Here is a 12990-nt window from a genome sequence, read left to right as displayed (position 1 = left end):
TGAACAGACAGCCCAGGCCGGCCGTTGTTTGGCCCCTGGGGGCCTGGTTGGAATGCGAGGTCTCGGGAAGTCAGGAGGGGGCCTGGCCAGCAGAGGGTTCCCAGCCCTGCGGCCGAGGGACCTGGAGACGGGCAGGGCATTGGCCGTCGCAGGGCCAGGCCACACCCCCCGGGTTTTTGTGGGGCGAGCCTGGAGATTGCACCACTGTGATTACTATGGTATAGATCTCTGGGGTCCAGGCGTTGAAGTCGTCGTCTCCTCAGGTAAGAATGGCCCTCCAGGGCCTTTAATTTCTGCTCTCGTCTGTGGGCTTTTCTGACTCTGATCCTCGGGAGGTGTCCGTGTCCTCCCGGGGATGAGGCCGGCTTGCCAGGAGGGGTCAGGGACCAGGAGCCTGTGGGAAGTTCTGACGGGGGCTGCAGGCGGGAAGGGCCCCACCGGGGGGCGAGCCCCATGCCGCTGGGCGGCAGGAGACCCGTGAGAGTGTGCCTTGAGGAGGGTGTCTGTGGAACCACAAATGCCCGCCGGGAAGGGCTTGCTGAAATGCGGTCTTTAGACGGGAGGCGTCTTCTGCCCTCACCGTCTTTCAAACCCGTGTGGGTCTGAAAGAGCCATGTCGGAGAGAGAAGGGAGAGGCCTGTCCTGACCTGGCCGAGAGAGCGGGCAGCCCCGGGGGAGAGCGGGGCGATCGGCCTGGGCTCTGCGAGGCCAGGTCCAAGGGAGGACGTGTGGTCCTCGTGACAGGTGCACTTGCGAAACCTTAGAAGACGGGGTGTGTTGGAAGCGGCTCCTGATGCTTAAGAAAAGGGAGACTGTAAAGTGAGCGGAGCCGTCAAGTGTGTTAAGGTTTTAAAGGTCGAAGTGTTTTCAGCCCTTGTGACTGCAGTTAGAAAACGTGCGGGGAGTGAATGGGGTGCCAGGGTGGCCGAGAGGCAGGACGAGGGCCGTGCCGTCCTCTGATTCAGGGCTTAGTTCTGCAGAATAAAGTCGGCCTGTTTTCTAAAAGCATTGGTGGTGCTGAGCTGGTGGAGAAGGCCGCGGGCAGCCCTGGCCACCTGCAGCAGGTGGCAGGAAGCAGGTCGGCCAAGAGGCTATTTTGGGAAGCCAGAAAACACGGTCGATGAATTTATAGCTTCTGGTTTCCGGGAGGTGGTTGGGCATGGCTTTGCGCAGCGCCACAGAACTGAAAGTGCCCACTGAGAAAAAAACAACACCTGCTTAATTTGCATTTTTCTAAAAGAAGAAACAGAGGCTGACGGAAACTGGAAAGTTCCTGTTTTAACTACTCGAATTGTGTTTTCGGTCTTAGCTTATCGACTGCTCACTTAGATTCATTTTCAAAGTAAACGTTTAAGATCCAAGGCATTCATATCCTCTTCTAAGGCGTTATCCCTGGAGGCTCATTCACCGCCAGCACCTCCGCTGCCCGCAGGCATTGCTGTCACTGTCACCGTGACGGCGCGCACGATTTTCAGTTGGCCCGCTTCCCCTCGTGATTAGGACAGACGCGGGCACTCTGGCCCAGCCGTCTTGGCTCAGTACTTGCAGGCGTCCGTCTCGGGACGGAGCTCGGGGGAAGAGCGTGACGTGACTCCAGTTGAACGTGATGGTCGGTGCGTTGAGAGGAGACCCAGTCGGGTGTCGAGTCAGAAGGGGCCCGGGGCCCGAGGCCCTGGGCAGGACGGCCCGTGCCCTGCATCACGGGCCCGGCGTCCTAGAGGCAGGACTCTGGTGGAGAGTGTGAGGGTGCCTGGGGCCCCTGCCGCCCCGCCTCCCCGCCCCGGAGCTGGGGCCGTGCGGTGCAGGTTGGGCTCTCGGCGCGGTGTTGGCTGTTTCTGCGGGATTTGGAGGAATTCTTCCAGTGATGGGAGTCGCCAGTGACCGGGCACCAGGCTGGTAAGAGGGAGGCCGCCGTCGTGGCCAGAGCAGCTGGGAGGGTTCGGTAAACGGCTCGCCCGTTTCCTTCAATGAGGACTTTTCCTGGAGGGAATTTAGTCCAGTCGGGACCGTTTTCGACTCGGGAAGAGGGACGCGGGCGGAGGGCGTGTGCCCAGGAGCCGAAGGCGCCGCGGGGAGAAGCCCAGGGCTCTCCTGTCCCCACAGAGGCGACGCCACTGCCACAGACAGACAGGGCCTTTCCCTCTGATGATGGCAAAGGCGCCTCGGCTCTTGCGGGGTCGCGGGGGGGGGGGGGGGTCGCCCCGAAGCCGCTCACCCAGAGGCCTGAGGGGTGGGACTGACTGATGCCTCTTGGCCGGGCCTGGGGCCGGACCGAGGGGGACTCCGTGGAGGAGGGCGATGGTGGCTGCGGGAGGGAACCGACCCTGGGCCGAGCCCGGCTTGGTGGGATTCCCGGGCGAGGGCCCTCAGCCGAGGCGAGTGGGTCTGGCGGTCCCACCCTTTCTGGCCAGCGCCACGGGGCTCTCGGGACTGTCCGGGGCGACGCTGGGCTGCCCATGGCAGGCCTGGGCTGACCTGGACTTAACCAGACAGAACAGGGCTTTCAGAGCTGAGCTGGATTGGGCTGAGCTGAGCCAGGTTTCGCGAGGCCAAGTGGGGCTGAACCAGGCTCAACTGGCCTGAGCTGGGCTGAGCTGCGTTGAGTTGGGCTGAGCTGGGCTAGGCTGGGTTGAGCTGGGCTTAGCTGGGCTGAGCTGAGCTGGGCTGGGCTGAGCTGGGGTGAGCTGGGCTGAGCTGATCCGAGCTAGGCTGGGCTGAGCTGGGCTGATTTGGGCTGAGCTGAGCTGAGCTAGGCTGGATTGATCTGGCTGAGCTGGGTTGAGCTGAGCTGGGCTGAGCTGGTCTGAGCTGGCCTGGGTCAAGCTGAGCTGGACTGGTTTGAGCTGGGTCGAGCTGGGCTGAGCTGGCCTGGGTTGAGCTGGGCTGGGTTGAGCTGAGCTGGGTTGAGCTGGGCTGAGCTAGGCTGAGCAGAGCTGGGTTGAGCTGAGCTGGGTTGAGCTGGGCTGAGCTAGGCTGGGGTGAGCTGGGCTGGTTTGGGCTGAGCTGAGCTGAGCTAGGCTGCATTGAGCAGGCTGAGGTGGGCTGAGCTGGCCTGGGTTGAGCTGGGCTGGGTGGAGCTGAGCTGGGTCGAGCTGAGCTGGGCTGAGCTGGCCTGGGGTGAGCTGAGCTGAGCTGAGCTGAGCTAGGCTGGGTTGAGCTGGCTGGGCTGGTTTGCGCTGGGTCAAGCTGGGCTGAGCTGGCCTGGGTTGAGCTGGGCTGAGCTAGGCTGGGATGAGCTGGGCTGGTTTGGGCTGAGCTGAGCTGAGCTAGGCTGTGTTGAGCTGGCTGGGCTGGTTTGCGCTGGGTCAAGCTGGGCTGAGCTGGCCTGGGTTGAGCTGGGCTGGGTTGAGCTGGGCTGAGCTGAGCCAAGCTAGGCTGGGATGAGCTGGGCTGGTTTGGGCTGAGCTGAGCTGAGCTAGGCTGCATTGAGCAGGCTGAGGTGGGCTGAGCTGACCTGGGCTGAGCTGGGCTGGGTGGAGCTGAGCTGGGCTGAACTGGGCTGAGCTGGGCTGAGCTGGCCTGGGTTGAGCTGGGCTGAGCTGAGCTGAGCTAGGCTGTGTTGAGCTGGCTGGGCTGGTTTGCGCTGGGTCAAGCTGGTCCGAGCTGGCCTGGGTTGAGCTGGGCTGGGCTGAGCTGAGCTAAGCTGGGTTGAGCTTGCTGGGCTGGGCTTAGCTGGGTTGAGCTGGGCTGATCTGGGCTGAGCTGGGCTGAGCTGAGCTGGGTCGAGCTGGGCTGAGCTGGTTTGAGCTGGGTTGAGCTGAGCTAGGCTGGGCTGTGCTGGCTGAGCTAGTCTGAGCTAGGCTAGGTTGAGCTGGGCTGAGCTGAGCTGGGCTGAGCTAGGCTGCATTGAGCAGGCTGAGGTGGGCTGAGCTGGCCTGGGCTGAGCTGGGCTGGGTGGAGCTGAGCTGGGCTGAACTGGGCTGAGCTGGCTGAGCTGGGTCGAGCTGAGCTGGGCTGAGCTGGCCTGGGTTGAGCTGGGCTGAGCTGAGCTGAGCTAGGCTGTGTTGAGCTGGCTGGGCTGGTTTGCGCTGGGTCAAGCTGGTCCGAGCTGGCCTGGGCTGGGCTGAGCTGAGCTAAGCTGGGTTGAGCTTGCTGGGCTGGGCTTAGCTGGGTTGAGCTGGGCTGATCTGGGCTGAGCTGGGCTGATCTGGGCTGAGCTGGGCTGAGCTGAGCTGGGTCGAGCTGGGCTGAGCTGGTTTGAGCTGGGTTGAGCTGAGCTAGGCTGGGCTGTGCTGGCTGAGCTAGTCTGAGCTAGGCTAGGTTGAGCTGGGCTGAGCTGAGCTGAGCTAGGCTGGGTTGAGCTGGGCTGGGCTGAGCTGAGCTAGGCTGGGCTGATTTGGGCTGAGCTGAGCTGAGCTAGGCTGCATTGAGCTGGCTGGGCTGGATTGAGCTGGCTGATCTGGGCTGAGCTGGGCTGAGCTGGCCTGGGTTGAGCTGAGCTGGACTGGTTTGAGCTGGGTCGAGCTGGGCTGAGCTGGTTTGAGCTGGGATGAGCTGAGCTAGGCTGGGCTGTGCTGGCTGAGCTAGTCTGAGCTAGGCTAGGTTGAGCTGGGCTGAGCTGAGCTGAGCTAGGCTGGGTTGAGCTGGGCTGGGCTGAGCTGAGCTAGGCTGGGCTGATTTGGGCTGAGCTGAGCTGAGCTAGGCTGCATTGAGCTGGCTGATCTGGGCTGAGCTGGGCTGAGCTGGGCTGAGCTGGCCTGGGTTGAGCTGAGCTGGACTGGTTTGAGCTGGGTCGAGCTGGGCTGTGCTAGGCTGGGTTGAGCTGAGCTGGGCTGAACTGGGCTGAGCTGGGCTGAGCTGGGCTGAGCAGAGCTGGGTTGAGCTGAGCTGGGGTGAGCTGGGCTGAGCTAGGCTGAGTTGAGTTGGCTCAGCTGGGTTGAGCTGGGCTGGGTTGAGCTGAGCTGGGCTGAACTGGGCTGAGCTGGGCTGAGCGGAACTGGGTTGATCTGAATTGAGCTGGGCTGAGCTGGGCTGAGCCATGCTGAGCCGGGCTGGGCTAGGTTGAGCTTGGTTGAGCTTGTTTGAGCTTGCCTCAGCTGGTCTGAGCTAGGTTGGGTGGAGCTGGGCTGGGTTGAGCTGGGCTGAGCTGAGCTCATCTGGCCTTAGCTGGGCTGAGGTAGGCTGAACTGGGCTGTGCTGGGCTGAGCTGAGCTGAGCCAGGTTGAGCTGGGTTGAGCTGGGCTGAGCTGGGCTGTGTTGATCTTTCCTGAACTGGGCTGAGCTGGGCTGAGCTGGCCTAGCTGGGTTGAACGGGGGTAAGCTGGGCCAGACTGGACTGGGCTGAGCTGAGCTAGGCTGAGCTGAGTTGAATTGGGTTAAGCTGGGCCGAGCTGGGCCGAGCTGGGTTGAGCCAGGTCGGACTGGGTTACCCTGGGCCAGACTGGGCTGAGCTGGGCGGGGCTCGATTAACCCGGTCAGGCTGAGTCGGGTCCAGCAGACATGGACTGGCCAGGCTGGCTTGACCTGGACACGTTCGATGAGCTGCCTTGGGATGGTTCACCGCAGCTGAGCCAGGTGGCTCCAGCTGGGCTGAGCTGGTGACCCTGGGTGACCTGGGTGACCAGGTTGTCCCGAGTCCAGGCCAAGCCGAGGCTGCATCAGACTCGCCGGACCCAAGGCCTGGGCCCCAGCTGGCCAAGCCAGGGGCGGTGAAGGCTGGGCTGGCAGGACTGCCCCGGAAGGCAGGTGCACGTGGAGCCGCCCGGACCCCGACCGGCAGGACCTGGAAAGACGCCTCTCACTCCCCTTTCTCTTCTGTCCCCTCTCGGGTCCTCAGAGAGCCAGTCTGCCCCGAATCTCTTCCCCCTCGTCTCCTGCGTCAGCCCCCCGTCCGATGAGAGCCTGGTGGCCCTGGGCTGCCTGGCCCGGGACTTCCTGCCCAGCTCCGTCACCTTCTCCTGGAACTACAAGAACAACAGCAAGGTCAGCAGCCAGAACATCCAGGACTTCCCGTCCGTCCTGAGAGGCGGCAAGTACTTGGCCTCCTCCCGGGTGCTCCTACCCTCTGTGAGCATCCCCCAGGACGCAGAGGCCTTCCTGGTGTGCGAGGTCCAGCACCCCAGTGGCAGCAAGTCCCTGTCCCTCTCCGGGCCAGGTGAGCTGGGCTCCCCCTGTGGCTGCGGCGGGGGTGGGGCCGGGTGCCGCCGGCACAGCTGACGCCCCGTTCCTGCCTGCAGTCGTAGTGGAGCAGCCCCCCGTCTTGAACATCTTCGTCCCCACCCGGGAGTCCTTCTCCAGTACTCCCCAGCGCACGTCCAAGCTCATCTGCCAGGCCTCAGACTTCAGCCCCAAGCAGATCTCCATGGCCTGGTTCCGTGATGGGAGACGGGTGGTGTCTGGCGTCAGCACAGGCCCCGTGGAGACCCTGCAGTCCAGTCCGGTGACCTACAGGCTCCACAGCATGCTGACCGTCACGGAGTCTGAGTGGCTCAGCCAGAGCGTCTTCACCTGCCAGGTGGAGCACAAAGGGCTGAACTACGAGAAGAACGCGTCCTCTCTGTGCACCCCCAGTGAGTGCAGCCCCTCGGGCCGGGCGGCGGGGCGGCGGGAGCCACACACACACCAGCTGCTCCCTGAGCCTTGGCTTCCGGGAGTGGCCAAGGGCGGGGAGGGGCTGTGCAGGGCAGCTGGAGGGCACTGTCAGATGGGGCCCGGCACCCCCTCACCCCGGCAGGGCCCGGGCTCCCTCCTTGGCCCCTTCAGGGCGCTGACGCTCCCCCCCCACCCCCGCCTAGATACCAACTCTCCCATCACCGTCTTCGCCATCGCCCCCTCCTTCGCTGGCATCTTCCTCACCAAGTCGGCCAAGCTCTCCTGCCTGGTCACGGGCCTCGTCACCAGGGAGAGCCTCAACATCTCCTGGACCCGCCAGGACGGCGAGCTTCTGAAGACCAGCATCGTCTTCTCTGAGATCTACGCCAACGGCACCTTCGGCGCCAGGGGCGAGGCCTCCGTCTGCGTGGAGGACTGGGAGTCGGGCGACAGGTTCACGTGCACGGTGACCCACACGGACCTGCCCTCGCCGCTGAAGCAGAGCGTCTCCAGGCCCAGAGGTAGGCCCTGCCCTGCCCCTGCCTCCGCCCGGCCTGTCCCTTGGCCGCCAGGGGCGGGAGCCGAGCCTGGCCGAGGAGCGTCCCTCGGCCTCCCCGCGCTCCCCACCCACACCCCCCTCCTGCTCTCCTCCCCAGGGATCGCCAGGCACATGCCGTCCGTGTACGTGCTGCCGCCGGCCCCGGAGGAGCTGAGCCTGCAGGAGTGGGCCTCGGTCACCTGCCTGGTGAAGGGCTTCTCCCCGGCGGACGTGTTCGTGCAGTGGCTGCAGAAGGGGGAGCCCGTGTCCGCCGACAAGTACGTGACCAGCGCCCCGGTGCCCGAGCCCGAGCCCAAGGCCCCCACCTCGTACTTCGTGCAGAGCGTCCTGACGGTGAGCGCAAAGGACTGGAGCGACGGGGAGACCTACACCTGCGTCGTGGGCCACGAGGCCCTGCCCCACACGGTGACCGAGAGGACCGTGGACAAGTCCACCGGTAAACCCACCCTGTACAACGTCTCCCTGGTCCTGTCCGACACGGCCAGCACCTGCTACTGACCCCCTGGCTGCCCGCCGCGGCCGGGGCCAGAGCCCCCGGGTGACCATCGCTCTGTGTGGGCCTGTGTGCAACCAGACCGTGTCGGGGTGAGCGGTCGCATTTCTGAAAATTAGAAATAAAAAGATCCACTCAAAAGATGCTGGTCATGATGAGCGATGCTCTCCCTGCTGGGGCCATGGCTGTGCTGCTCCCACCCTGCAGACCACCCCCCCGCCCCCCGCCTCCCCCACGTGCCTCCCGCCCACGCCTGGAAGCCCCTGCGCCCCTCGCCGAACGCTCACAGCAGACCAAGCCCGTGCTCACTGCTCCTCTAGCTGCTTCCACGGCCGCACGCAGGGCACGCGGGTGTGCAACACATGGAGGCATGCACACACACGGGCACATGCACACGTGCACAGAGACACCCACGGGCACATGCCCACGTGCAGGCACGGACACAGACACGCATGCGCATGGGCAGGGGCGTGCGTGCACGTGACACAGAGACGCATGTGTGGTGAACGTGGGACACAGACACACACGCACGCGCAGGCACACAGGTACAAACACACGCACGTGGACAGAACATGGGCACGCAGGCACACGCTGACACACACACGGACGGACGCATGTTCGTGCACACACGCGCTCTCCGTCACTCGGTGCCCCTCGGCCGATGCCTCGCCCTCCCTGGCAGGGCCCCCTGCACCACGCTGGCTGCCTGGCGTCGTGCCCAAGCTCTGCTTGTCCCTCTGTCTCAGCTTGGAGGTGTGTCCAGGGGCCGGCCCAGCCTGGACTCCTGCCATGGCCACCAGCCCCAGCCCCAGAGCAAGGGGCTCAGAGGGTCAGCCTGGGTCTGGCCAGCTGGGCCCCAGGAAAGCCCTGGCCCATGTCCAGGAGAGGTGCCTCTCCAGTCCAGGCTCTTTGAAGGTGGCAGCACACTGACCCGCCTTCCCTGCCAAGGGGCTCAGGCGGGCCCTCTCCTGCGGACAGGGTCCAAGCCAGCTGTGCTCACACAGCCCAGGGGCGAGGCTGTCCCGGGAGGCACCTCCTCGAAGCAGGAAGCTGCGGGGAGCCCCATCTGAGCGGGGTCTGCCCAGCAAACACCCGGCCCTAGAGAAGGCGGGCACAAAGGCCCGCTGGAGCAGGGAGTGAGGGGCACCCAGCCAGGTGGGCGGCAGCGGGGGGGGGGGAGCGGCAGTCTCTGCTGACCCCGGCACCCCTGCTTCGGGCTGCCTCCTAGACACCCCGACGCTCCTGGGCTCCAGACAGCCCCGTGTCCATCAGCCGGGGGGGGGGGGGGGCGCTGCAAGCCCACTGAAGGTCCTCAGTCAGCTCGTCCCACGTCCCTGTCCCAGGGCTTCAAATGCCTGTCCCTTGGCCCCCCAGCCCTGAGTGCTGGGGAGGCAGACAAAGCAGCCAGGACCCACACAGCCTCCCATGAGTGCCTTGGCCCCATGAGGGGGCGGTGCCTCTGAGGAAGCACAGACACCCCCCCCCAACCTGCCCCTCCGAGCTGGTCCTCACTGGCCCAGGGGCTGGCCCCAAGCCTCAGCGGACAGGAGAGCCTCTCAGTCACAAGTGGGGAGGCTGGAGCACCAGGGGCCACTCCGCCGGGACCCCCCTCTGGCCCCAGTGCAGGCCACACCCGTGCCTACTTGCGCTGCTCCGGCTTGCCCCTCTGCCACTCCCGGTCTCCAAGGACCTGGCGCTCGGGGTCGCCGCCCCACTCAGCTTCCCCCAGGCTCAGCTCTGCGCCCCCCAGCCGCCCCCAGTCAGGGGGTGAGGGGTCTCCATGCCTCCCCAAGACCTTTCCTGACCAGCCCAGGAGCCCCCAGCCCCAAGGGAGAGGCCGCGTGCACCCCCTCCCGCGCCCCGCTCGCTTGCTTCTGCCCACGCGCCCGGCCTCCCGGTGGGCAGCATGCCGGGAGGCAGCGGGCGGCTTTGCTGAGCCCCGTGCCGTGTCTCCCGCAGAGGGGGAGGTGAGCGCCGAGGAGGAAGGCTTCGAGAACCTCAACACCATGGCCTCCACCTTCATCGTGCTCTTCCTCCTGAGCCTTTTCTACAGCACCACTGTCACGCTGTTCAAGGTAGGCGGGGGCGGCCCGGCACCACGTGAGCCCCCAGCCCTCGCACCCACTTACGCCGCCTCTGCCCCTGCAGGTGAAGTGACGCCAGCCAAGCATGTGGGGGACCAGAGACGGAACAGGAGGGGTGCCCCCTGGGGGTCCGGGGTCCCTGGCCACATGGCCCGTCCACTTGTACTGAAATCTTCCCCGTGTCCCTCGCCAGCTTCCAGCCCTAGAAACTGGCTTCTCTCCACGCGGCCGAATGCTGCGGCCGAGCACGGCGCCCATAGCCGTGGGCCCTGCCCAGCCCCGCCTGGCCCTGCTTTGTAATGTGGCGCTTGTGGCCTTGAAATAAACGCGTACGTTTTATCTCGTGCAACTGCTTCCTCGTGAAGGTTCTTTTCTCCCCGAGTCTCACCCCGGGGCGGGGGGCAGACCCTGAGAATGGACCCCAGCTCCCACGGGCTCAGGGAAGGGGCACTTGCACCGCCTCCCCGGCCTGTGGGGATGTGCGGCCCGGGCTCGGGGCTGGTCCAGAGGAAGGCAGACAGCCGAGCCGGAGGCAGCCCAGGCCTGGCTCCCCCAGCGCGACCAGAGCAGGCTCCCCTGTGTGTCGTCAGCTCAGGCCCTGCCCCGGGCGCCGCGCGACGTCTTGTCCCTCTCTGTCGCCGTCCCAGCAATCCCAGCCACCAGGAGGCCTTGTCTGACTTGGGAGCCTCCGTGGCATGTGCAGCTGGGCCGGGAGGAGCGCTGGGCAGGTCTGCAGCCACGGCGCGCCCTGCAGGAGTGCGGGGGGTGCCTGGAGCGCCGAGGCAGGCCCAGGGGTCTCCAGTGAGACAGTGAGGAGCGTGCGGGACGAGAGGGCAAGAGCACAGAAGAAAGCCTCGGGCGGCTGGCAGGAGGCGGGGGGGCCGCGGCCGGGGATTAGCCCTGACAGACCGGAGCCAGAGCCGTGCGAGGTGCCGTGGGCGTGGCAGGGCTCGCTCTGCACGGAGAGGTCCGGGCCAGCGGTGGCAGCAAGGGTCAGGGAGGAGAAGGCAGAGGCCTGGCAGACCGCGGGGACCAGAGGAGGTGACCCGGTGAGGGTGGTCCTGTGAGCCCGGTCCCCCGGAGGAGATTTCAGGGTGCTGGTGAGAGGGAGGGAGCTCCCAGGACCGACTCTTCTGAGGGTGTCAGGGGCCCGAGCCCCGGCTGGCCCTGAAGAGGTGACTAAGACAGAACTGTAAGTGGACGTGCGTCCCAGGAGAAATCCATCCCCCAGCAGTGGGCACCCAGGGGGTCTTTCCAGGCTCTGGCTTGATTCTGGGTAAGCAGAGCCCTTTGAGGCCCAAACTGGCAGGCGGGGGGGACATTTCCGAGGGGCACCACAAAGGGCAAGGCAGCTCCAGCAGGTGGGGGGCTCTCGGCAGGCCAGGGGGCTGAGGAGAGCACCTGGAGGTGGCACGGGGCTGTCCCAACACAGAGCCACACGAAAGGCTGACCGACGTGGAGGCGCTCTCCCGGCCTGGGGACTGCGGTGGCACCAAGGCGGGCCAGGGCTGGCTCCTTCTGAGGCCGGGGCTGGAGGGCGAGCCGGCACCCAGGTCCTGTTTAACCAGTTGAATTGAATTTTCAGTCTTAGCTTATCAACTGCTCACTTAGATTCATTTTCAAAGTAAACGTTTACGACATCAAATGGTCTTCGGTGCCCTGCGCTGATGCATTCATATCCTCTTCTAAGGCGTTATCCCTGGAGGCTCATTCACCGCCAGCACCTCCGCTGCCCGCAGGCATTGCTGTCACTGTCACCGTGACGGCGCGCACGATTTTCAGTTGGCCCGCTTCCCCTCGTGATTAGGACAGACGCGGGCACTCTGGCCCAGCCGTCTTGGCTCAGTACTTGCAGGCGTCCGTCTCGGGACGGAGCTCGGGGGAAGAGCGTGACGTGACTCCAGTTGAACGTGATGGTCGGTGCGTTGAGAGGAGACCCAGTCGGGTGTCGAGTCAGAAGGGGCCCGGGGCCCGAGGCCCTGGGCAGGACGGCCCGTGCCCTGCATCACGGGCCCGGCGTCCTAGAGGCAGGACTCTGGTGGAGAGTGTGAGGGTGCCTGGGGCCCCTGCCGCCCCGCCTCCCCGCCCCGGAGCTGGGGCCGTGCGGTGCAGGTTGGGCTCTCGGCGCGGTGTTGGCTGTTTCTGCGGGATTTGGAGGAATTCTTCCAGTGATGGGAGTCGCCAGTGACCGGGCACCAGGCTGGTAAGAGGGAGGCCGCCGTCGTGGCCAGAGCAGCTGGGAGGGTTCGGTAAACGGCTCGCCCGTTTCCTTCAATGAGGACTTTTCCTGGAGGGAATTTAGTCCAGTCGGGACCGTTTTCGACTCGGGAAGAGGGACGCGGGCGGAGGGCGTGTGCCCAGGAGCCGAAGGCGCCGCGGGGAGAAGCCCAGGGCTCTCCTGTCCCCACAGAGGCGACGCCACTGCCGCAGACAGACAGGGCCTTTCCCTCTGATGATGGCAAAGGCGCCTCGGCTCTTGCGGGGTCGGCGGGGGGGGGGGGGGTCGCCCCGAAGCCGCTCACCCAGAGGCCTGAGGGGTGGGACTGACTGATGCCTCTTGGCCGGGCCTGGGGCCGGACCGAGGGGGACTCCGTGGAGGAGGGCGATGGTGGCTGCGGGAGGGAACCGACCCTGGGCCGAGCCCGGCTTGGTGGGATTCCCAGGCGAGGGCCCTCAGCCGAGGCGAGTGGGTCTGGCGGTCCCACCCTTTCTGGCCAGCGCCACGGGGCTCTCGGGACTGTCTGGGGCGACGCTGGGCTGCCCGTGGCAGGCCTGGGCTGACCTGGACTTAACCAGACAGAACAGGGCTTTCAGAGCTGAGCTGGATTGGGCTGAGCTGAGCCAGGTTTCGCGAGGCCAAGTGGGGCTGAACCAGGCTCAACTGGCCTGAGCTGGGCTGAGCTGCGTTGAGTTGGGCTGAGCTGGGCTGAGCTGGGCTAGTTGGACTGGGCTGGGCTCGCCTGGGCAGGACTGGGCTGAGCTGGGCTGAACAGGGTTGTGCTGTGCTGAGCTGGGCTGAGCCGGGCTGGGTTGATCTAGGGTTAGGGCTGTACTGGGAAGAGCTAGTTGAACTAGGCTGGACTGGCCTGGCTGTGCTGGGCTGAGCAGGGCTAGTCTGACATGGGTTTATGTGGGCTGAGCTGGGAATGGCCTGGGCTGGGCTGACCTGGGCTGAGCTGAGCTAGGCTGAGCTGGGTTGAGCTGGGTTAAGCTGGGCCGAGCTGGGCCGAGCTTGGCTGAGCTGGGTTGAGCCAGGTCGGACTGGGTTACCCTGGGCCAGACTGGGCTGAGCTGGGCGGGGCTCGATTAACCCGGTCAGGCTG

General features: G+C 65.7%; 2 gene segments (V, D, J or C); both read left to right on the top strand.

Annotated features, from left to right (window-relative positions):
* Window positions 1-330: 330 nt before the first annotated feature.
* Window positions 331-10013, top strand: LOC125135502 (Ig mu chain C region membrane-bound form-like). The segment is given in 7 exon segments: window positions 331-1613; window positions 5777-6094; window positions 6177-6509; window positions 6735-7052; window positions 7188-7526; window positions 9543-9658; window positions 9732-10013. Coding segments are annotated over 7 exon segments (1440 nt in total).
* Window positions 10014-11322: 1309 nt separating this feature from the next.
* Window positions 11323-12990, top strand: part of LOC125135504 (immunoglobulin heavy constant gamma 4-like) — a 47393-nt gene continuing 45725 nt past the window's right edge. Inside the window, 1 exon segment of the C gene segment in view lies at window positions 11323-11587. Coding sequence covers window positions 11581-11587 — 7 coding nt within the window.

Source organism: Phacochoerus africanus, chromosome 9 (genome assembly GCF_016906955.1).
Source record: "Phacochoerus africanus isolate WHEZ1 chromosome 9, ROS_Pafr_v1, whole genome shotgun sequence".
Classification (NCBI taxonomy): domain Eukaryota; kingdom Metazoa; phylum Chordata; class Mammalia; order Artiodactyla; family Suidae; genus Phacochoerus; species Phacochoerus africanus.
The sequence above is the reverse complement of the archived record's forward strand: the minus strand, read 5'-3'. Positions and strand labels throughout refer to the sequence as shown.